At 43.8% G+C, this 24,287-nt stretch overlaps 1 protein-coding gene across 1 annotated transcript in view; it reads left to right on the top strand.

The window, feature by feature from the left end:
• Positions 1–23,913, top strand: part of ALMS1 (ALMS1 centrosome and basal body associated protein) — a 67,876-nt gene extending 43,963 nt beyond the window's left edge. The window contains exons 11-14 of the mRNA XM_065405755.1: positions 387–567; positions 2,029–2,092; positions 6,824–6,923; positions 23,840–23,913. Coding sequence (XP_065261827.1) covers positions 387–567; positions 2,029–2,092; positions 6,824–6,923; positions 23,840–23,884 — 390 coding nt within the window. The 3' untranslated portion in view covers positions 23,885–23,913. The remainder of the gene's footprint in view (positions 1–386; positions 568–2,028; positions 2,093–6,823; positions 6,924–23,839) is intronic.
• Positions 23,914–24,287: the final 374 nt, after the last annotated feature.

Genomic DNA, 24,287 nt, shown 5'->3' with positions numbered 1-24,287 from the left:
AGATAACTATAATGGACTTTAGTTTTATTTTGATGGAGGTGTCTAATTCTGTGGTTACCAGTACCTTGTCCTGTTTGTGTGGCTGCCTGATCTTTGACCTGCTTGTTTAAACTGAAGTTTACATCCTTTTTGCAAATTATTTCAGCTACTCTTTTCCTCAGTCAGTTAGCTTTCACGTTGTTTAACACCAAAGTACTTGTTAACAAGACCCCCAGAGAATTGCTCAACATAATGGATGCAACATTCTGTGCCATGTGAGGATGACTCTTTGAAAGGAATGCTTGCCATGGTTCACTCATGGGGTTAGATATTTTGATCATCCCCTCCCAGCTTGGAGGAATGTTCTGAAACTACTTTATACTCTGAGGTTTTTTTTACCCTCTTAGGAGGCTCTTGCATTGTACCGCCCTGATTTCATCTCCCGCTCTGGGGAGCGTGTGAAGCGCCTGAAGCTCATCATGGAAGAAAGGAAGCTACAGAGTGTGTTGCAGAGCGAGCGAGAGGAGCTGTTCAATCCCCCTGAGAAGAAGGGTTATAAGAATGCTAATTACCTGCTCTATAACAGAGGTGCCTCATGTTTATGCCTTTTCATGCTCTATAGGAAATACTGAATTTACACTGTTTGCCTAAAGAACATTATTCTAAGTGTACATATTTCTGATTAGATTCTTTAACATTATTATTCATTTTATATATGCATCATGAGATTCTTATAATAGGATAGTTATCCATTTTATATAAATTGTACATATGAATAATGACATTGTGATGGGTTGGGTCACAGAAACCCCTTTGGGATTGCCACCTGATGTGCTGAGACTACCTCTGAGCCCATTTTCCCTGGCAGCTTGGGATTTCTGTACCCTGTCTTGTTGAGCAGACACACTAGCCTGCTGCAAACACAGACCCAGGTCTGAACCATGTCCCCCAAAAGCTGCAGGCTTAACTGAAAACAGATTAAGAAGTGCTCCTGTCTCCAGCACTCAGATACCCAGTTCCCAATGGGGTCCAAACCCCAAATAAATCCGTTTTACTCTGTATAAAGCTTATACAGGGTAAACTCATAAATTGCCCGCCTTCTATAACACTGATAGAGAGTTATGCACAGCTGTTTGCTCCCCCAGGTATTAATACTTGCTCTGAGTTAATTAATAAGCAAAAAGTGATTTTATTAAATATTAAAAGTAGGATTTAAGTGGTTCCAAGTAGTAACAGACAGAACGAAGTAAATTACCAAGCAAAATAAAACAAAAACACGCAAGTCTAAGCCTAATACAGCAAGAAACTGATTACAGATGAAACATCACCCTGAGAGATGTTCCAATAAGCTTCTTTCACAGACTAGACTCCTTTCTAGTCTAGGCCCAATCCTTTCCCCAGTACAGTCCTTGTTCCAGTTCGGGTGGTAGCTAGGGGATTTCTCATGACTGCAGCCTCCTTTGTTCTGTTCCACCCCCTTATATATGTTTTGCACAAGGCAGGAATCCTTTGTGCCTCTCTGGGTTCCCACCCCTCCTTCTAAATGGAAAAGCACCAGGTTAAAGATGGATTTCAGTTCAGGTGACATGATCACATGTCACTGTAAGACTTCATTGCCCACTTGCCAGCACACATACATACAGGAAGACTTACAAGTAAGCAGAGTCATTTACAACAAATTGTCCTGGTTAATGGGAGCCATCAAGATTCCAAGCCACCATTAATGGCCCACACTTTGCATAATTACAGTAGGACCTCCGAGTTATATTTCATATTTCTAGTTTCAGATACAAGAAAGATACATTTTATACAAATTGGATGACAACACTCAGTAGATTATAAGCTTTGTAATGATACCTTACAAGAGACCTTTTGCATGAAGCATATTCCAGTTACATTATAGTCACACTCATGAGCATATTTTCATAAAATCATATAGACTGCAACGTCACAGAGATTATTATAGTAGAACAGTTCTCTGTTCTAAACAAACTTGTTCACTGTTTTTGTAAGCTTTAGAGTTTTATCAGGCTTTGCCTTTCCATTTAGACTACCTGGTTAAACAGAAGAGAAGGACAATTCTAAAGAGTGAAATGGTTCAGAGATCAAAACGGTAAGGCTAAGAAAGACTTGTTTCAAATAGACTGTAAATCAGGTGACCTTAATGGGGTGGTGAAGATAGATAAATCACTCTTGCAAGTGACGGTTTGGGACGTTTGGGATACATCAGGTGCTTTAGGTACAAAACGGAAGGTTTTCTGTCAGAAGGTGAGCATGACTGGTTATTAATAGACGTTTCCATGGTTTTTTTTTTAATTTTGGGAAATTCATTTCTTTTAGCTACCTCTGAACATTTCACTGCAATGTTTGCATGTCAAACATTGCAGAATTGTGTATGTGAGCACTAGAACTGAAACGGACTAGGAACATAAGCCTTTGGTCAGTGAATAGCCTAGCTATTGGACAAACTGAGTGAAATGCAAAAAGTAATCAAGCACCACAAATGGTGAAAAGTAAAACAGAGATCTAAAACTTTTTTACGGGTGTGGAACGTAGCAGATGTCTAACAGCACATTCCACTACATGATAATTTGGGACAAGTATTTATATATAGGATATGAAATTGGGTAGACATTGGGGGGGAAGTACATAATACTTGGATAATGAATTAAGAATACACAAATAAACTTTGAGATAGGGACAATAAGTGAAAGGTAGATATGAAAAATGTAATATCTTTTAGTTGGGTCTTGAAATGATAGAGGAGGAAAGAGGTGAGAAAAGAAGGGAGGAATATTACATCTGCATGATAGTATGTAAAGTATTTAAAGTCTTTTGGCATGAAAAGTGCCACAGAAGCATAAGATACTGAAAGAATCAAAAGAGCAGCCACAGGGATATTGGAGTCAATGGGACTTAAACATATGGCTAATTACTTTACTGAAGTGGGACTTCAGAGTGTAAGACTATATATAGGGCAAATATATGCTAGAAAGAATAGGTAATATACAAAATAAACCCTGTGATTTAATATGAATGCTGGAAGAGACTGAGCAAGATGATAAATTTGATTTCAGTGCTGTTTGGCATTTCAAAAATTGTTTTAAAGGCCATAAATTGAAAGTTCATAGTAACTTTGAAAGTTGCCACTTGTCCTGGGAATGCAGATGCAAAAGTCTTAAAATACTCTGTTACTTTGGGAAAACTCTAATCACAGGTCAGTAGCACTACTTGATCTGTGCCATTAACTGCAGCATCTTCATGAACTCAGAGTTCATAATATGTGAATTCATAGCATTTCTGCTGATTCACCCAACCTGGATCCAGTTGTGATATTTTTATTGCCATTTACTTGTTCATGCTGCACTCATAACTTTTCTCTCAGTTGAAGTTGGAAAGTAATTTATCACTGTCACTGGCCTTTTAAAATCTGCCCATTTAATTAGCACAATTTTTTGTGGGTCATTCCCACGAGGAGAATATTCTATTTCTCCTTACACTTTGTTAGAATTACAAATCAGCTATGGAACAGGGTGCTGAATTTAGCTACAATTGTGTATTCCCTATGTAAGTTAAATATCTCCATGAATGGGTGAGCCAGTGGCCTAATACCTGAACAGCAGATTACTTTCTAGTTAATGAGGCACCTCCGGCCATCCTGGAAGGAGCCCTGGAGAGTAAGTGGGATGGTAGTCTGAAGGAGTCCTATTAGACCTTCCCACCCCCATCCAGTAGATCATTTGTAGGTCTGAAGAGGCTTTGATCCCTTTTCCAGTGGAGAACTTGTATGGCCTGAGGTAGAAACTTCAAAACTGAGTATGTGCTAATGTCTAATAGGGGATCACGGATGGTGATAACTCTAACAAATATGCCTTGAACTGATTGTTTTGCACAGAAAAGCTCTCTCAGATGGAATATATGTTATTATAGAATGATAAGATAAATACAAAATCTAGGCAGTGGGTCTTAGTAAATTTAAATTTAAATTAAATTAATGGAGATATCCTATCTCCTAGAACTGGAAGGGACCTTGAAAGGTCATCAAGTCCAGCCCCCTGCCTTCACTAGCAGGACCAAGTACTGATTTTGCCCCAGATCCCTAAGTGGCCTCCTCAAGGATTGAACTCACAAGCCTGGGCTTAGCAGGCCAATGCTCAAACCACTGAGCTATCCCTCCCCCCCTGTAGGCGAATGCTTTTCTCTTCCTGAAAATACATGGCAGACGTGGCAGTTCTGTCTCTGGGTGAATGTTTCCGTGCGCAGTGGGGAACTGAGCACATTGGCCAGAGGTAAGGCAGTGTTGCTGGCGAGTGCTCTGCAATCTCTTTATGCGGCTGAGCCATTGCACCTCAGCTCTGACCTGCAACACACTCCTCTATGGTTTTGGACCTCTCCTCAGCAAAAACAGCTAGTTGTGCTGTTACAAGCCAGATTGGGCCGTGGTTTTATGGGGTGGGATTTTCAAAAGTACTCAGCATCAGCCTAGTTCTACTTCCACTGAAATCATATGGAAGTCTTACCTTTGACTTCAGTGGAAGCAGGGTTTGGCTTGTGCTGAAAGCTTTTGAAAATCCCATCCATGATAATAGTACCTTTCTGTTGTACACCACTTTTGATTAGTAATACTCAAAGTGCTTCACAATATTTAATGTATTTATCCTCACAACAGCCCTGTGAAGTAGGTTGGTGCTATTAGCCCCATTTTCTAGATGATGAACTGAGGCACAGAGAAGCTAAGTAACTTGCCCAAGGTCACACAGGAAGTTTGTGTCAGAGTAGAGAATCAAACCCAGATCTCCCCAAGTAGTAGGCTAACGCACTAACCACTTCAGGTCACCCTTCCTGATGAAGTGGATGAAGCATCCACCCAGAGAATGAAATCACCAGTAACCTTTTCACTTATGAACTGATGTAATTCTATACCTGTGACTTCAGAGGTGAAAGACCAGTGTATTGATCCAACTACCGCCTAACTCCTTCAGTTTAAGTCTTAGTAGAAGTAAAACTAAGAATCCAAATGTTATTCATTTTGTCTTCTCTATAGAGGTAATGCTGCTAGTGAAGTTTTTAGAAATGTTGGGCTTCTGGGAGCAGCCACAAACAGAGTAGGAAAACAGGGACAAAAGAGAAGGTATGTCTGTGAGAAGGTAGTAGCAAAGAGCTCTATGTTAGAGGAACTGTTAATACTGTAGTGGCCATGTTCTTATTTTTATAATGGAGTTCTTTCTTTAAGTGTCCTATTTTAATTTGCATATGCCTACTCCCACAAGAATCAGCTTCATAGGGTATATCTACTCTGCAGTTTAACTCAAATTAACTGATTACTAATTCAAACATGTTAACTGACATGTTTGTGGGTAGTCTGGACTCTCTACAAATGTGTGTGGTTTATCCTAGTCTGAGCTTTAGGATATTGCATAGGAATCAGGTTCAGCATTGGTCAAATTCATTCCCTGGGACCGTTGGGGGTGGTGGAAGGGTAATTTAAAGTAGGGAGAGTCTGCTTTATCTAGTACCGTGCCATTTCTTTTCCTGCTAACCTCCCTCACTTCCATACCCTGTGATGTATTTTACAGACCTGCTAAATGTCAAATTGGTGCAAGTTACACAACTTTGCCACTTGCCCCTGTTTTCTGACCATCTTATGTCCTTGCTGAAATTAGCACAGAGGCTTCCATGGGAGATGCACCCTCTTACTCTCAGCTACATTTGATCTATGTATCCCTCATCCTCAAAACAGAATCCACTGAAGCCATTTCAAATGAGTACCAGTTGAAGGAATAAATGTGTTTAAAAGAAAATCTGTTTCCAATTCCCTCTGGCACTGTAGGCCGTGATCTGATTAAATCTGTTGCATAAAAGAGCAAAGCAATAAATCTCTTAAAATAATATATTGTAGGTACAACACAGTGTGTGTAGAAAGTTTCTACTGTATTCACTCGATCTCAAATCTGTGTGAGAAAAGAAGCAAGGTACAGTTTCTCTTGTTTAAGTATTATACAAGGCTGACCATTCAGAATATGGTAGGGTCTCTGCTCCAGTTGTTTTTTTAATTATTGGAGGCATGCAGTCCTACATGAACTTGGCAGCCATTTTCATGAAATTAGCAGTTTCCAGTCTTAAAACAGACACAAGACTCAGAGCTTTGGGGAATGTGGGCTGAGCACAGCTGTGCCACCCTAGGAAGAGGGTACAGTGTCTGTTGCCTTCTGTGCCTAGCCAGTGTGTAGAAGGGAGACTAAGATCCTGACCCCTGTACAGAACTGGCAACAGCAGCACTGGCCTTGCAGGGGTCCTTGTCCTTATGCTTCCTGCGTTCAAGGCTTCCCATTATTCCTGGGTCCTGCCTGGAGGAGGCCCAACAGGAGGAGAGGGCAAAATCTGGCCCTAGATCTTTGGATATCACAGATGATTCTGCCAAATTTGACCCATTTCAAGTGTTTTCTCACCACACAAATATCTACCATTTACAGATAAACTTGGTATTTGGGATCCAACATGCCCATCCACTGGTGGTACCATTCCCTGCTGGTGATCCTGAAAGTTGCACTTTTTGGAGAGTGCTGCCATATCATTGACATTACTCCCAAAAATACTCTTTTAGGGGGTGATCCCACAATGCCATTCATTGAAGTATGTGGAAATTTCCAGTACCATGGCTGGCTGTGATCGTGTATTCCACGTTTGGCCTCCATGACACCAGCAACCCCAAAAGATAATCTTTCTCTGCTATATTTGGCCAGAAGCCTTTAAGAGAACATGAAGATAAAAAGCAGGATGCTTTTTTCACTAACAAGGTCCTTTAGTCCCAAGTAACTTTTTTTGTCTTTGTATTTACACTAAGAATCTATGAACAGCTGCCTGAGGTGCAGAAGAGGCGAGAGGAAGAGAAAAGAAAATCTGAATATACTTCATATCGGCTGAAAGCACAGCTTTACAAAACGGTAGGTGTTCTGTCTCACAAGCCGGCCTTCTATAGGTCACCAAGGAAAAGAGAATTCCAGGCAAACAAGTTAGACTAGGATATTCAGGATCTCTTCCTCTGGGTCAAATTCATTTACTCTAGATGAAATCACTATAAAGTGAGTGCAGAACTGGTTGAAAAACTATTTTTCAGAGTAATTATCAGTGATTCACGGTCAAACTGGAACGTTAGATCTAGTGGGGTCCTTCATGGGTCTGTCTTGGGTCTAGTACTGTTCAATATTTTCATTAATGTCTTAGATAATGGAGTGGAGAGTATGCTTATAAAATTTGCAGATGACACCAAGCGTTTTGGAGGACAGGATTTGAATTCAAAATGACCTTGACAAATAGGAGAATTAGTCTGAAAATAACAAGATAAAATCCAGTAAAGACAAGTGCAAAGTACTACCACTTAGAAAGGAAAAATCAGATGTCCAGCTACAACATGAGGAATAACTGACTAGATCGTAGTACTGCAGAAAAGGATCTGGGGGTTATAGTGGATCACAAATTGAATATGAATCAACAATGTGATGCAGTTGCAAAAAAGATGGGTATATTAACAGGAGTTTGTATGTAAGACACAAGACCGAATTGTTTTGCTCTACTCAGCACTGGAGCAGTGTTCCAGTTCTGGGCACCACATTTTAGGAAAGATGTGGATAAATTGGAGAGAGTTCAGAGGAGAGCAACAAAAATGATAGAAGGTTTAGAAAACCTGACATATGAGGAAGGATTTTTTAAAAAATAGAGCATGTTTAGTCTAGAGAAGACTGAGAGGAGACCTGTTAAGTCGTCAAATATGTTAAGGACAGTTGTAAAGAATGTGGTGATCAGTTGTTCTCCATGTAATCAGCTTAGTTTGCAGCAAGGGAGATTTAGGTCAGATATTAAGAAAAACTTTATAAGGATAGTTAAATACTGGAATAGGTTACCAAGGGAGGTTGTGGAACCCCTGTCATTGAAGGTTTTTAAGAACGAGTTAAACAAATTTCTGTCAGGGATGATCTAGGTTTACTTGGTCCTGCCTCAGCATCAGGGGGCATGGACTAGATGACTTCTCAAGGTCCCTTCCTAGCCCTACATTTATATGATTCTATTATATTTATATATTTTCTACAGTATGCATCTCTGTATATGGATGCTGTACAGAATATATATAACATTTAAACTAGGCTGCAGTGACCCAACTTAGCCACACTTCAACAGACCAACCTCTGCTCTGCTCTGCTTTCTACCCCAACGTGCACACTCAGTACATAAAAACGAAAAAGAAAGTCTGTTAAAAAGGGAGGAAAAATGGTCCCAAATAAATAAATATGACTAGAAAGGCCTTGCCTCAATCCCTGAAGACAGAACAGAGAGATTCTGGTGGGCATACTGAAAGTGTTCCAATGATAACGTCTTTGAATTCTGGTGTTTAGCCCTGGTGTATATTATAAACACAAGAGCTTTCAGAATTCACAGTGGGATTTGCAAAGCATGTTTGACAAGTTTAATAAGGAATCACTGTCCTTGTTATAGCTTTGGTTGTAGGATTTGGGAGGACTTTGAAAAAATGACTTGTTAACCCTCTGGAGACTGGACAGTAGATTCTTAAGTATTCATTTAGCTGGCAGGTTGGCTATGTTAATGTACTAAAGATTAATACTCAGAATTCCTTATGCAGTTAAGTTGTGACTTAGAGACAGCTAGAGTAAAAGATAGAATCATAGAAGATTAGGGTTGGAAGGGACCTCAGGAGGTCATCTAGTCCAACCCCCTGCTCAAAGTAGGACCACTCCCCAACTAAATCATCCCAGCCAGGGCTTTGTCAAGCCTGACCTTAAAAACGTCTAAGGAAGGAGATTCCACCACCTCCCTAGGTAACCCATTCCAGTGTTTCACCACCCTCCTAGTGAAAAAGGTTTTCCTAATATCCAACCTAAACCTCCCACACTGCAGCTTGAGACCATTACTCCTTGTTCTGTCATCTGGTACCACTGAGAACAGTCTAGATCCATCCTCTATCAAATCCCCCCTCATTCTTCTCTTCTGCAGACTAAACAATCTCAGTTTCCTCAGCCTCTCCTCATAAGTCATGTGCTCCAGCCCCCTAATCGTTTTTGTTGTCCTCCACTGGACTCTTTCCAATTTTTCCACATCCTTCTTGTAATGTAGGGCCCAAAACTGGACACAGTCGTCCAGATGAGGCCTCACCAATGTCGAATAGAGGGGAATGATCACGTCCCTTGATCTGCTGGCAATGCCCCTACTTATACAGCCCAAAATGCCATTAGCCTTCTTGGCAATAAGGGCACGCTGTCGACTCATATCCAGCTTCTCGTCCACTGTAACCCCTACGTCCTTTTCTGCAGAACTGCTGCCTAACCATTCGGTTCCTAGTCTGTAGCAGTGCATGGGATTCTTCCATCCTAAGTGCAGGACTTTGCACTTGTCCTTGTTGAACCTCATCAGATTTCTTTTGGCCCAATCCTCTAATTTGTCTAGGTCCCTCTGTATCCTATCCCTACCCTCCAGCGTATCTACCACTCCTCCCAGTTTAGTGTCATCTGCAAACTTTCTGAGGGTGTAGTCATCATTAATGAAGATATTGAACAAAACCGGCACCAGGATCGAACCTTGGGGCACTCCACTTGATACCGGCTGCCAACTAGACATGGAGCCATTGATCACTACCCGTTGAGTCCGATGATCTAGCCAGCTTTCTAACCACCTTATAGTCCATTCTTCCAGCCCATACTTCTTTAACTTGCTGGCAAGAATACTGTGGGAGACCATATCAAAATATTTGCTAAAGTCAAGGAATAACACGTCCACTGCTTTCCCCTCCTCCACAGAGCCAGTTATCTCATCATAGAAGGCAATTAGGTTAGTCAGGCATGACTTTCCCTTGGTGAATCCATGCTCACTGTTCCTGATCACTTTCCTCTCCTCTAAGTGCTTCAGAATTGATTCCTTGAGAAGCTGCTCCATGATTTTTCCAGGGACTGAGGTGAGGCTGACTGGCCTGTAGTTCCCCGGATCCTCCTTCTTCCCTTTTTTAAAGATGGGCACTACATTAGCCTTTTTCCAGTCATCCAGGACCTCCCCCGATTGCCATGAGTTTTCAAAGATAATGGCTAAAGGCTCTGCAATCACATCTGCCAACTCCTTTAGCACCCTCGGATGCAGCGCATCCGGCCCCATGGATTTGTGCTCGTCCAGTTTTTCTAAATAGTCCTGAACCACTTCTTTCTCCACAGAGGGCTGGTCACCTCCTCCCCATGCTGTGCTGCCCAGTACAGCTGTCTGGGAGCTGACCTTGTTCGTGAAGACAGGGGCAAAAAAAGCATTGAGTACATTAGCTTTTTCCACATCCTCTGTCACTAGGTTGCCTCCCTCATTCAGTAAGGGGCCCACACTTTCCTTGACCTTCTTGTTGTTGCTAACATACCTGAAGAAACCCTTCTTGTTACTCTTAATATCTCTTGCTAGCTGCAACTCCAAGTGTGTTTTGGCCTTCCTGATTTCACTCCTGCATGCCTGAGCAATATTTTTATACTCCTCCCTGGTCATTTATCTAATCTTCCACTTCTTGTAAGCTTCTTTTTTGTGTTTAAGATCAGCAAGGATTTCACTGTTAAGCCAAGCTGGTCACCTACCATATTTACTATTCTTTCTACACATCGGGATGGTTTGTTCCTGCAACCTCAGTAAGGATTCTTTAAAATACAGCCAGCTCTCCTGGCCTCCTTTCCCCCTTATGTTATTCTCCCAGGGGATCCTGCCCATCAGTTCCCTGAGGGAGTCAAAGTCTACTTTTCTGAAGTCCAGGGTCCGTATTCTGCTGCTCTCCTTTCTTCCTTGTGTCAGGATCCTGAACTCGACCATCTCATGGTCACTGCCTCCCAGGTTCCCATCCACTTTTGCTTCCCCTACGAATTCTTCCCTGTTTGTGAGCAGAAGGTCAAGAAGAGGTCTGCCCCTAGTTGGTTCCTCCAGCACTTGCACCAGGAAATTGTCCCCTACACGTTCCAAAAACTTCCTGGATTGTCTATGCACCGCTGTATTGCTCTCCCAGCAGATATCAGGGTGATTGAAGTCTCCCATGAGAACCAGGGCCTGCGATCTAGTAACATCTGTTAGTTGCCGGAAGAAAGCCTCATCCATCTCATCCCCCTGGTCTGGTGGTCTATAGCAGACTCCCACCACGACATCACCCTTGTTACTCACACTTCTAAACTTAATCCAGAGACTCTCAGGTTTTTCTGTAGTTTCATACTGGAGCTCTGAGCAGTCATACTGCTCTCTTACATACAATGCAACTCCCCCACCTTTTCTTCCCTGCCTGTCCTTCCTGAACAGTTTATATCCATCCATGACAATACTCCAGTCATGTGAGTTATCCCACCAAGTCTCTGTTATTCCAATACATCATGCACAGTTCCCTAGACACATCTATGTTAATGCACCTCCCTTTTACTCTGTGCAGCACTCTTACCATTCCAATACTAGTGATCTTTCTCTTTAGCCGAGATTGCCTGGTGGTTTTATGGAGTGGACCAATATGCTCGAGAGACTAGTCTGAGTTCATTGTGACACGGTACATGTTGACTACATTATATTCAGTGGAGAGAGGGTGTTTTTCTGGGTCATGGCATCTAGTGATGTATAACAAGGCAATTGCAATTATATATAATGTACTGTGACATGATTTAAAAATATATTTATACCACAGAAGTGCTCCATAAATTCTCTTAATAAACGTATCTCTTGGACTGACAATTTATCACTTTTATATCAGTGTTCTAGACATCCATATATTTAGTTCTTACATTGTGACTTAATAAAAAATAGAAATTGCTGCTTGTGACCTTCAATTGATGTCACAACACTGAAGTCCCAGACTTTCTTATCAAAACTGGCTCAGCTTATCACTTCCTTAACACCCCCACCCTATAAATCAGTCTTCAGAGAACACTAGATTCAGGGAATAATCCATCGTATAATAGAGACAAAGTGGGTGAGGTAATAGCTTTCACTGGACCAACTTCTGTTGGTGAGAGAGAGAAGCTTTCGAGTTTACACAGAGCTCTTCCTCAGGTCTGGGAAATGTACCCAGTGTCACAGCTAAATACAAGTTGGAACAGATTGTTTAGCATAAGTAGTTAACACACATTTCAAGGGACCATTCAAGGTGAAGTGGCTTGTTAACACCTCTCCAATCATGGGCGGGCGGGGGAGTTGACCGGATGTTTAGTGGATTATAGATTGTTGTAATAAACGATAAATCCAGTGTCTCAGTTCAGTCCATGATTTTTAGTGTCTAGCAAAGTTATGAATTTAACGTCCCAGGCTTGTCTTTTGAAGGTTTTGTGCTGGTTTCCTTTGAGGATGAGGACAGAGAGATCAGATATAGAATGATAGTCTCCCACAGTATTCTTGCCAGCAAGTTAAAGTAGTATGGGCTAGATGAATGGACTATAAGGTGGATAGAAAGCTGGATAGATCATCGGGCTCAACGGGTAGTGATCAACGGCTCGATGTCTAGTTGGCAGCCGGTATCAAGCGGAGTGCCCCAAGGGTCAGTCCTGGTGCTGGTTTTGTTCAATATCTTGGGCCAAAAGAAATCTGTTGATGTTTAACAAGGATAAGTGCAGAGTCCTGCACTTAGCACAGAAGAATCCCATGCACTGCCACAGACTAGGGACTGCGTGGCTAGGCAGCAGTTCTGCAGAAAAGGACCTAGGGGTTACAGTGGGCAAGAAGCTGGATATGAGTCAACAGTGTGCCCTTGTTGCCAAGAAGGCTAACAGCATTTTGGACTGTATAAGTAGGAGCATTGCCAGCAGATCGAGGGACATGATCATTCCCTTCTATTCAGCATTGGTGAGGCCTCATCTGGACTACTGTGTCCTGTTTTGGGCCCCACACTACAAGAAGGATGTGGAAAAATTGGAAAGAGTCCAGCGGAGAGCAACAAAAATGATTAGGGGGCTGGAGCACATGACTTACGACAAGAGGCTGAGGGAACTGGGATTGTTTAGTCTGCAGAAGAGAAGAATGAGGGGGGATTTGATAGCTGCTATCAACTACCTGAAATGGGTTTCCAAAGAGGATGGATCTAGACTGTTCTCAGTGGTACCAGATGACAGAACAAGGAATAATGGTCTCAAGTTGCAGTGGGGGAGGTTTAGATTGGATATTAGGAAAACCTTTTTCACTAGGAGGGTGGTGAAACACTGGAATGGGTTCCCTAGGGAGGTGGTGGAATCTCCTTCCTTAGAGGTTTTTAAGGCCCGGCTTGACAAAGCCCTGGCTGGGATGATTTAGTTGGGGAGTGGTCCTGCTTTGAGCAGGGGGTTGGACTAGATGACCTCCTGAGGTCCCTTCCAACCCTGATATTCTATGATTGCTCTGTGAAAAGTGTTCACCCACAGGGGATATGGAATTTATCTTTTATCATTTTTCTGTGAGAGTTCATTTGAGAGCACGGTGATTGGTTTCACCCAGTTGTTACTGGGGCATTTAGTGCACTGGATGAAGTACACCACATGTTGTGATAGGCATATGTAGGACCCATTGATCTTGAAAGGTGAGTTCTGGAGGGTGTTGATCATCATAGCAGGGGAGGTATGTTTTGCATCTGTTGTTCTCGCAGGGTCAGGTGCCACTTTGCGTTGATGTGTCTCTCGTCTGTGAGGAGCTTGCTTCTGATGATGATGATGGGGAGTTGTCTGAAGGCCAGAAGAGTGGGTCCAGGAAAGATTTCTTTCAGGATGTGGTCCCATTCTGAGACCAACACTGTTACAACAATACTGCATACACTGTATAGTAAACAGTCCCTTCGGATATACACTAAAATTGCAAACTGGGCTCATGTCTCCATACTTCAACATGTTCCAAGTTTTGGTGTAATGGCTCATTGCATGCTGGGGCATCACACCAAAGCAGGAGCTGGCCAGCCACAACAGAGATCAATGTCTAAAAATAAGGTTATGGTTAAGGTTTGTTTATTTGTTTAAATGTGGTACCATTCTGAATGCCCTCTTAACCTTTCTGATGGATGCATGTTGTTTAAGTTACTGGAATTTGGTACTATCCTTTTTGCTGGCCACCTTCAGAATATTTTACTAGTCTGAAAGGTGCTTCATAAAGAATATTTTGGATATGTTTGATTTTCTGTCTTAGGACAGTAAATACTGAACCATAATAATGATTCAATTTTATACGACTACAACAAGGTTCTGTATATAAATCTTATTTTTATTAATGTCTTAAATGTACACCCTGCTGTGCAAATGGTAAATGGCCAAGAGCTTACACTCTTAAGAGCTAAAGTCAGCACAGAACAGAATGACACAATTCAAAGAGAGAGGGCTGTGATTTTTATTAATGGTCATATCCACTGCTGGATGTAAAGTACAGTGAAGTCTTACAATGTTAATAAACACTTTCTGGAGTTGAGATTGAAGTAGTATAGTTAGCAGGAGACATGAGAGAGAGAGATGGATGGTGCAAAGCAGGACATTTCAGACCTGCACGTGTCCTTGGTTCAGAGGAAGGGTGATTCATTGCAATAAATACAGTATATCCTTATTTTCTTCTGTGGCTGCACAGAATAACTTCAGACTGAATTGTTTAGCTGTTGTTGTTAACATGCTATTGATATCAGTTCATAATGTAAAGGGGTTCCAACTGCACGTAAAGAAACTAATTCCATGGAGTGGCGCTGGAGATGGCATAAACCACTAGGATTGCAAAACTAAGGTGATTTTTCACATCCCCCAATACGAAAGATGGATTAACTACTTTAATTTATGTATATGTGCATAAATTATATATCATGTATGTTGTTGTAACCATGCTGGTCCCAGGATATGAGAGACAAAAGGTAAATGAGGTAATAGCTTTTCTTCTTCGAGAGTTGTCCCTGTGGGCTCTCCACTCCAGGTGTTGGTGCGTCCCTGTGCCTTCGCTCGGAGATTTTGACAGCAGTACTCGTACCGGTCACGCACGTGCAGAGCCTGCCTCACGCGCTGAGTGTGCTTTAATAGTACACGTGCCCGACTGTTCTCCTCAGTTCCTTCTCTACCGTCCCTGGCCTGAGACGGAGCTCAGCAGACTCGTTAGAGAATTTCTTTTCTCCTTTGTTCAACTCCTTTCCCTCTTAGTTTAGCTTACCAGTAATAGTTAGATGCTCCTTTCCCCTTCTCTTCTCTTTAAAACAAAACAAAAAACAAAAAAACCCCAAAACACTTTTTTGTTTCTGTCAGCGCAGCTGCTTCCGACATGCCAGGCTCTCCAGGTTTTAAGCGCTGCTCTAACTGTAATGATGCCATCCCTCTTTCAGATGGCCACTCTAAATGTATTAAATGTTTGGGGGAGTCCCACATCCCCCCAAAATGTGCCCACTGCAGCAAGTTGAAATCCAGGGCACGCAAAGACAGGGAGCTGCGGTTAAAACTACTCCTGCCGCAAAAATCTCTCGGACCAGCCTCAGACCCGGGCTCCAACTCTGCTGTACACCACAGCTCCCCCGCTTCAAAGAGACAAAAGAAAACTTCAAAAAAAACCGGTCTCTCTCACCCGCAAAGGGTATTCGCAGGGACAAGACTTCGCCGGGTACTGCTTCCCTTCCAGTGCTCCCCAAGCTGAGTACCTTTGATGCGCCGGGCTCCTCCAGCTGCGGTGGTCGCGCTATCCTCCGGTGTCGAGGCTTCAGGCTTTCAGTTGCTTGCCTCTCATATGGCACCGTTCGGCACCGCAATGGAAGCGGTGCCGATGCATACTAGCCTGCCTGACCCCCTGCAGGCTCCTCTCACTCTCCTGGCACCGTCAGCCTTTGAGCTAACCAACAGTGACAGAACGCTCAGGACACCGGTGCAGAGGAATCCCTCCTCACAACAAATTCCTCTTGCGCAGCCCTCCCCTCACAGAGGCACTGCGGCACCGCAGTTCACACAGTCAAGGGATCTGCTGGTGTCAGGTATCTTGCAGTCACCCCTACTTAACACGTACTTCTCTCCAGACACTCAGGCAAGATCCGCACAGCTTTCCTCCAGTGATGAGGAATCTTGGCTGCAGGGAGAATTTTCACCTTATCAGATCTCCCGTCCACAGACCCCAATCAAAAGAGATCATAGAAAAGTTACCTCGTCCTACTCCGAGGGTCCTGCCCCATGGTGCGTGAACCCCTGGATGGCACCACCCATGCGCTTCCCACCACAGTGGCAGTATTGGGCTCCATGGGCTCCTTATACTTGGGACCACACTTGTTATACCACTGCAGCCAGGCGTGAGACCTGCTCGGTACCACCAGCTGATGACCCTGCCACTGACTCCAGACACCAGGCAGCCCTGTCACAACCGCAAAAGCAAGCACGGCCTGCCTCTAACCCGGTAGAACCATTTGTTCCGCCTGATGAAGCATTGCTTCCTCCTCCCCTGACATCTTCGGACAACTTCTCAAAATTTCAAGACTTCTTTAAAAGAGTTGCCAATGAGCTACGAATTAACCTGGAGGAAGTTCCTGAACAGCAGCATGAGCTAACCGACATCCTGCAGCCCTCTTCTTCTAGAATTGCATTACCTATCAATGTGGCCCTTTTAGAACCTGCCAAGGCCATTTGGCAAACTCCGGCTGCAAGCCTGCCTACCTGTAAGCGAGCGAACCGGAAGTACTTTATTCCTTCCATGGGCTCGGAATTCCTTTTTACTCACCCAGCGCCAAACTCGCTGATAGTAGCTGCAGTTAACCAAAAGAACAAACACCAGTTTCCCCGCTCTACCCTTTCCGACAAGGACAGTAAGCGATTAGATCTGCTCGGAGGTAAGGTATATGCTTCTTCCATGTTGCAATTTTGCATTGCTAATTATACAGCCGTTCTTGGAAAATACGACAACTAAAATTGCAATAAATTCATGGACTTTATTGATCACATTCCATAAGAAAAGAAACAACAATTTACAGCCATAGTTTCCGAGGGACAAATCCTCTCCTGCGCTGCTTTTCAAGCTGCCCTTGATGTGGCCAATACTGTGGCACGGTCCACTGCGACAGCAGTTGTGATGTGCCGAGGGTCACGGCTCTTGTCCTCTTCCTTTCCCCGGGAGGTCCAGAGTACCATTGAGGATCTCCCCTTCGACAGTGACAAACTATTTGCCTCCACTATGAATGACATACTCCACTCCATGAAAGACTCCAGGGTAACTCTCCTGTCTCTAGGAATTCAAACCCCTATGACTAGAAGGCGACAATATAGATACCAGCCTTACCAGCGACCACGCTACCCCACATACACCCAGCAATTCCATAGATCTCACGAGCAACAGCAACGCCAGAGACCCAGATACCAACGCCACCGTCCCAACTCCTCGGCAGCGTCTCAACCCCCTCCGACCAATAAGCAAATTTGAAGTCTTGGTCAATGGTATTGAAAACAATATTCCCACTTCAGTGCTTACGCTGCCTGCCCCTATTTTTGGTCACGGCCTACGCCCATTCTACCATCAATGGCGAAATATTTCCACAGAGAAGTGGGCTTTAGAGGTTGTCACAGTTGGTTATTCTATCCCTTTCCTTTCCCCGCCTCCCACCCACCCACCCTCCCTGTCCCTCTTCAGGGACCCCTCTCACGAGCAACTGCTCCTCCAAGAAGTACAACATCTCCTCCAACTGGGGGCAGTGTAAATCATGCCCAAACAACACGGAGGGAAAGGTTTCTATTCCCATTACTTCTTAACAGAAAAGAAAACCGGGGGATGGCGACCAATCCTTGACCTCAGGCGGCTAAACAAATTTATGAAAAAGCAAAAGTTCAAAATGGTTATCCTCACCACCATAATCCCAGCGCTGGAGCAGGGTGATTGGTTTTCAGCCCTTGACCTACAGGACTCCTATTTTCATGTGACTATTCACCCAGCCCACAGGCGTTTTCTTCGTTTTACCCTCTGTTCGACACATTTTCAATACAGAGTGTTGTCCTTCGGCCTATCTACCGTCCCCCCTCCCCCCCCGAGTTTTCTCCAAACTCCTAGCCATGGTTACTGCCCACCTCAGGAAATGGGGGGTTATAATATTTCCTTACCTCAACGATTGTCTCCTCAAAGCCTCAATGCTCGACGAAGCTCTTCGATCTATGCTGCTTACCGTCGCTTGCTTCCTTTCCCTTGGCCTACAAATAAACAAAAACAAATCCATCTTATCTCCTACCCAATGACTGGAGTTCATAGGCGCGCACCTTGATTCCCGAACAGGAATAGCCTCTTTCCCGCTCGATCGTTTCGACACCATAAAACTCCTGGTTACAAAACTTCGCAACAGTCCCCAGGTCACTGCACGAGACTGCCTGCAACTATTAGGCCACATGGCCTCGTGTACTTTCGTGGTCAAAAATGCACGCCTATACATGAAGTGCTTCCAAGCTTGGTTGGCCACAGTTTACAGACCAAACGTACACGTTCTAAACAAGCCTCTATCCATCAAAGACTCCCTCCGATGGTGGACAGTTCCCTCCAACCTCTGCTCAGGAGTCCCTTTTCTCCAGGACTCTCCATCACTCATAATGACTACCGATGCATCCCTCACGGGATGGGGAGCACACATGTCCCACCATACAGCCTAGGGGCTATGGTCTTCCACCGAAACCTCCCTACACATAAACGTCCTAGAACTGCGAGCCATATGCAATGCCTGCCGTCACTTCCTCCCATTCATTCGGAACCAACATGTTCGGATAATGACAGACAACACTGCATGCATGTTCTATGTCGACAGGCAGGGAGGGACTCGATCTCACTTGCTTTGCACAGAAGCCATGAAGCTCTGGAATTGGTGCCTCACGAACAAGATCTGGATATCAGCAGCCTATCTTCTCGGGGCCCTGAATACCACCGCAGACGAACTAAGCAGACATTTTCCCTGGGATCACGAATGGGAGATAAACGACACGATCATATGCAATATATTCAGTCTTTGGGGCTATCCAACCCTGGACCTCTTTGCAACTGTGAAGAACAAGAAATGTCCTGAATTTTGCTCCAGAGCGGGATTGGGCAAACATTCATTAGGAGATGCATTCCTGATCTCATGGGCTCAACACTTAATGTATGCTTTCCCCCCAATACCGGTTCTCCACAGAGTTCTGACAAAGATATGATCAGATTGTGCCACGGTAATTTTGATTGCCTCGTCCTGGCCCAGACCAACCATGGTATCTGTTCCTCACCAGAATGTCAATTTGTCCACCAATTTTATTGGCTCTCACTCCGAACCTCCTATTACAGCAACACGGCCGATTTCTTCACCCCAACCTATCCATGGTTCACCTCAAAGCTTGGTTCCTCCATGGTTCTCACAAAGCGAACTAGCATGTTCTGAACAGGTTCAAAGAGTACTCTTACATAGCAGAACTCAGTCTACTCGCACCACATATCTCCAAAAGTGGAAACGGTTCACACATTGGTGCTCGAACAACCAAATTCTTCCCACTTCTGCACCTCTTTCCGGCCATACTTGGTTACCTACTACACCTGAAACAATCCGGCTTTTCTTTCAGCTCCATCAAAGTCCACTTAGCTGTTATTACAACCTTTCACAACAAGATCGATGGTACTTCTGTTTTTGCTCATCCAATCACCAAGCACTTTCTTAAAGGGCTCCAATCCCTATACCCGGACATTAAACCTCCTACCCCTCCGTGGGACCTTCACTTAGTGTTAACCTGTTTAACGCAACAACTTTTCGAGTCCCTAGCCACTTGCTCCCTCTTACACCTCTCTATGAAAACAGCATTCTTAGTGGTAATCACCTCGCCAGACGGGCAGGAGAAATAACGGCTCTCATGGCGGACCCACCCGACACAATATTTTTTAAGGACAAGGTTACTACACACCAGATTTCTTCCAAAGGTACATTCGTCATTCCACATTAATGAACCTATACACCTACCAACCTTCTTTCCTAAACCGCATGCAAACTCCTTTGAATCCACAGTGCATACATTGGATGTACGCAGGGCTCTGTCCTTTTATTTGGATAGAACCAGACCCTTTAGGAACTCTTCCAGACTCTTTGTCTCCATTGCAGAACGATCCAAGGGGACACCTATTTCCACCCGGAGACTTTCCAGCTGGATCTCTGCTTGTATCCACCTGTGCTATCAATTAAAGGAGACAGTTCCTCCAGCCTGCATCAGGACTCACTCCACTAGATCTGTAGCTACCTCTGTGGCTTTTCTCCACAGAATTCCTCTGGCTGACATCTGTAAAGCGGCCACTTGGATTTCCGAACACACATTTGTTAAGCATTATGCCCTTACTCAAGGCCCTCTCACTGATACACGATTGGGCAGAGCTGTACTATCTACCGCATTTCTTCCAGATGCAAAGTCCCTACCTCCTTGAGATGCACTGCTTTTAAGTCACCTGGAGTGGAGCACCCACGGGGACATCTCTCGAAAAAGAGGCGGTTACTCACCTTTGCAGAAACTGACCTTCTTCGAGATGAGTGTCCCTGTGGGTGCTCCACTACCCACCCTCCTCCCCTCTACTTCGGAGTTGGGGTAGCCTCCGTTGTAGAGAAGGAACTGAGGAGACCAGTCGGGCACGTGTACTATTAAGGCACACTCAGCGCGTGGGACAGGCTCTGTGTGTGTGCGACCGGTACGAGTACTGCTGTCAAAATCTCAGAGTGAAGGCACAGGGACGCACCAACCCCTGGAGTGGAGCACCCACAGGGACACTCATCTCGAAGAACGTCAGTTACTGCACAGGTGAGTAACCTCCTCTTACTGGACAAATATTCTGGGACCTTCCCAGCTCTACAACACTTCAAACACTGATGGAAGATATTGCATTTTGCCATTTAAAATGGAAACTTCCCATATGAAGAAGGAAGCCAGACTGTACAGCTTGTGGCTGAGTGGGAATTTCCCTGCATTGCAGCTCTGAGCTGCTGTAGACTCTGTCAGAGCTGGGTTGTGGCTGCAGTAACTGAGAGCAGGGACCCTATCTGCTGTGTTCTCAATGATGACTCCCTTCCTGGCCCAGAAAGCCTGGAGGAGGAAGCTGTATGATTTGAATGCAGACGGGACACGTGCCAGACCTGCTGGGTCAGTAGGTTGGAACAAGGAGCATTGAGTGTGTAGAGGGAGACTGGGGCCTGGTCCACACTACCCCCCCACTTCGGACTAAGGTACGCAAATTCAGCTACGTTAATAACGTAGCTGAATTCGAAGTACCTTAGTCCGAACTTACCGCGGGTCCAGACGCTGCAGGCAGGCTCCCCCGTCGATGCCGCGTACTCCTCTCGCTGAGCTGGAGTACCGGCGTCGACGGCGAGCACTTCCGGGATCGATCCCAGAACATCGATTGCCTGCCATCGGACCCGGAGGTAAGTGTAGACGTACCCTAAAACTGGAGGCTGGCACAGGGAGAAAGGAGAAAATAGGAGCTGGGTTAGGTGAGACTGGGAGTGGCTGGGCAAGGAGACTGGAACTGGGGGGGAATTCCAGGTTGACTATGTAACCTTAATTGGACCCTCTTGTGTGTATGTGTTATGATACAGTCTTTAATTACATGATTACTTACTATTTTTTTCCACGGGCCCCCTGTCTCATTCAGGGCACAGGATGGATGTTGCTCTGCTGATGAATCAGAGTTGGGTAGCAGGAAAAAAATCCCACAGGTGTCGGACAAATTAATTTGATTACATATTTTCCCTTTTAAAGATCTGAGTGTCCATGCATGCATTAAAAATCAGAAACAAATGAGCCAGTTTTTGAGATTAGATGTCACTTTAAGGGTGAGGGGGTGGGAGGGGAGGAAGGCTGTAAGTAAGATACTGGCCACTAGATGTCATTACACCATCTGGAAAGGAAGAATGTTGTTTCCAGAGGCATATAGGCATATAATAAACTTCTCAGAGCTGATATTCCCACTTGCTGCTTTAGTGAATCTGTTCATCTGATTTTTGACCTTCTTGGTGCCTCCCACCAGTGACTTTTAAACAGCTTTTTTTAATTTTTAAGGGAGAGGTCGTTAAACTTCTTATCATTCATCTTTGGGACCAGAGGTCAGTTCAGTCTGGGGCAACTTTTTGAGTCCAGGGTAGTCAGAGACCATCTGATAGACTTTTAACTCTGCCAGCTTTCTACAAAACTGCCAATTAGAAAACAGCAAGGCATAACCACTGGCACCAGTGCCATGTACTGTGAAGCTGCACATGGCAAATGTAATTTATTCCAGTCAGGGCTGTTCTTCAGTAGTTCAAGTATTTTGAGATTGCAGGATGGAATAGGGCAGTAGGTGTGCAGTATTCAGGGGCAGATTCCATACCGAGATGGATGATGATCATTCTTTTGCTTACAAAGTCTTCCATTATACTGTAATGAATATATAGTATAATAATTATTATACTGTAATGAATTGGTTCATGTGTTTGTGCGCATCTGCTTTGTCTGTCGTGCAATAGGTCAAGTCTGCTAACGGGCATATCAGTTCTCTCTATTAGTAGATCATATAGATAATCCTGTACATTTACACTGCACTTTACAAAGCAGAGTAAGACTTCTCCGTGCCTCAGAGATACCACAACCTGCTGACTGAATCAGCACAAAGGTGTGGTGCTTTTATTTGTGAAGTTTGTTCACCTAATATCAGAGATCATAAACTGGGAGACACAAGGCCCACTGGATGCTCAAAGAGAAGAGACTTAGGCCAGGTCTACACCCAGCCGCTAGTTCAGCGGCTGGGAATCGAAGTTCTGGGTTTGATTTATCGCGTCTGGTCTGGACGCGATAAATCGATCCCGGAAGCACTCGCCGTCGACTGCGGTACTCCAGCTCGGCGAGAGGAGTACCGCGGAGTCGACGGGGAGCCTGCCTGCCGCGTGTGGACCGCGTCTGAACCGCGGTAAGTTCGAACTAAGGTATGTCGACTTCAGCTACGTTATTCACGTAGCTGAAGTTGCGTACCTTAGTTCGAATTTGGGGGGTAGTGTAGACCAGGCCTCAGTATCCTGAGAGAGATGTGGAAGGAAAGAGAGTGAGAGAGACTTGAACTTTCAGAAATAGTAGAAGTTTTTCTACTAAAATGTGGGGAAGAAATGCTGTGTACTTCCTTGGGCAAAGGGTAACAGTTGTCTGAAACAGCCTCACAATAAGGGACAGCCTGTCATTGAATCAGAAAAGAATAATAATACAGAATAGATATTGAATAAAACCCCATCATCAGTGGTAAACCTGTTCGTACACACAATTACTTGATTTATTAACTGTGTTGTAAGCTGTTGTCTACCTTGTTATGACAATACAATTACAGAAATTGAAAAAAGAGAGTTCTGTTCCCAAAGCCACATGTGTTGCCAGTGGTTCTGGTGTCTTTGTGTATGTTCAGTCACAAAGCATTGTTAGACAAGAGGAGTAAGGGAGTTTTATCTTATTCAGTGATAGACAACTAAGGCTCTGATCTGGCCTTCTGGAAGGGTGGATGCTTAATTTCCTTTGTTTACTCAAATGCAACTAAAACAGTGGAGTAACAACTGTTGCTTTCATCACACAATAAGTCCATTATGTCAGTCAAAACAGGTTTGTGAGTTCATAATTGAAATATCAACCATTATTTGGAAAATGATAGTTACACATTATTCCTCCATTTGCTTGTGTAATAACAACAGGCACTTGTCCCTCTCTGGTTCTCTGCTTGTGCCATTCCACCAGCGGGAAGTGTGTCATTCTTGTCTGCCTATACTTCTAAGGGGGAAAGCACAGTTGGTGTAAGATATATGTTAAGGGATTTATCAGTATTTATTTATTGGTGACAGTGTTTTGAACAGCTAAATGCTAGGTAGTAGCATTGTTAGAGAAATAATACTAATTAATCTGTCATTTATCTTCATGTTTCCCCACAGAAAATCACAAATCACATCTTAGGGAGAAAAGTACCTTGGAACTGATCGGAAAAACAGTCTTCTGTTTCAATAAGGTGTATTGCATGTAGTGAATTTTCAGCGTCTTTCCTATGTACATTAATTTATGATGTGAGAATAGAATACACAGTAAATATTCCAATGTGCAGAGTATGTTTGGTGTAATTCAATAATGTCGTATTCTCTTCACATATTGAAAGTTTGGATGTATTTATAATTAAGGGTCAGTGATTTTATGTGGATGGCAGGTTTTTACATTTTTTTAAAATAAATGACTGGTTTCAGTAGCGTTGTTATGCCCTTCCCAGATTAATTTAGTTTTGTAGTATTTATGAATACTTAAGAATCCATGATCTCATGTGGACAACAGATTTTAAATATTTATTTTTAATAACTATTTTAACAATGATTTTTTTAATTTTTATTTCAT

The sequence above is a fragment of the Emys orbicularis genome, chromosome 5 (genome assembly GCF_028017835.1).
Source record: "Emys orbicularis isolate rEmyOrb1 chromosome 5, rEmyOrb1.hap1, whole genome shotgun sequence".
NCBI lineage: Eukaryota > Metazoa > Chordata > Testudines > Emydidae > Emys > Emys orbicularis.
The sequence above is the reverse complement of the archived record's forward strand: the minus strand, read 5'-3'. Positions and strand labels throughout refer to the sequence as shown.